At 59.2% G+C, this 795-nt stretch overlaps 1 protein-coding gene across 1 annotated transcript in view; it reads right to left on the reverse strand.

Annotated features, from left to right (window-relative positions):
- SCARA3 (scavenger receptor class A, member 3) overlaps nt 1-545 on the reverse strand; it is a gene marked incomplete at its 3' end in the record, with an annotated part of 1,132 nt that extends 587 nt beyond the window's left edge. Inside the window, exon 1 of the mRNA XM_009868441.1 lies at nt 7-545. Within this exon, the coding sequence (XP_009866743.1) occupies nt 7-545 (539 nt within the window). The remainder of the gene's footprint in view (nt 1-6) is intronic.
- Nucleotides 546-795: the final 250 nt, after the last annotated feature.

Consider the following 795-nt stretch of genomic DNA (forward strand, 5'->3'; position numbering starts at 1 on the left):
TTCTGCCACTCGGTGACGATCTTCTGCAACGTCAGCGTCTCCTCGTCCGTTTTCCTCTGGATGACCTGGATCCAGTCGGAGGTTTGGCCCAGGGTGAAGTTCATCTGCTGCACGGCAGCTCGGACATCGTAGCGCTCCTGGTCCAAGCCCTTGAGGGAGTTGTCCAGCTGGGAGGTGACCACCTGCCAGCCCCCAACCTGGGCCAGGAACTGCCCCAAGCTTTCGTTGACCTGCCGGATGGAGAAGGAGCAGTCGTCCACCTCGCTGGTGATCTTGTTGCTGGTGGACGAGAGCTGGTTGTGGGTCTGGGAAGTCCGGTCAAGTAGAATTTCTTGAACCAAAAGCATCTTCTGGATCTCCTCCAGCTCGCCCTGCAGCTTAGTGATCTCCTGACCCAGCTGTCCCATCTCATGGCAGAGGGAGCAGTTCCCTGAGGTCTTCCCATCTGAACGAAGGTTAGAGAGGTCTGTTACCTGACTCTGCCCCTCACTGGGCCTGGAGACCTTCCTGGCGAGGACCAGACTGGAGGAAGGAGCCTCACCCATGATCTGTCCTTGCAGGCCCTGCAAATGGGCACCACAGACCCACTGCTGGGACAACCTCGATGCCGCCAGCCTGCACCAGCTCCTGCCATCATCCTACTCTTGCCACCTCTGGGCTGCAAGTTCTCCAAAAAGCCCAACCCCACCAAAAGCCCATCCTCGAGGTCACGCGCTCATCCTCCCCCCAAACCCTGGGAGGTAATGGGGCGGTTGGTTCTGAGGGAGCCCCAGAAAGTGGACACTGGAGGTGGCC

This window comes from Apaloderma vittatum, unplaced genomic scaffold, assembly GCF_000703405.1.
Source record: "Apaloderma vittatum isolate BGI_N311 unplaced genomic scaffold, ASM70340v1 scaffold26974, whole genome shotgun sequence".
In the NCBI taxonomy this organism is placed as follows: domain Eukaryota; kingdom Metazoa; phylum Chordata; class Aves; order Trogoniformes; family Trogonidae; genus Apaloderma; species Apaloderma vittatum.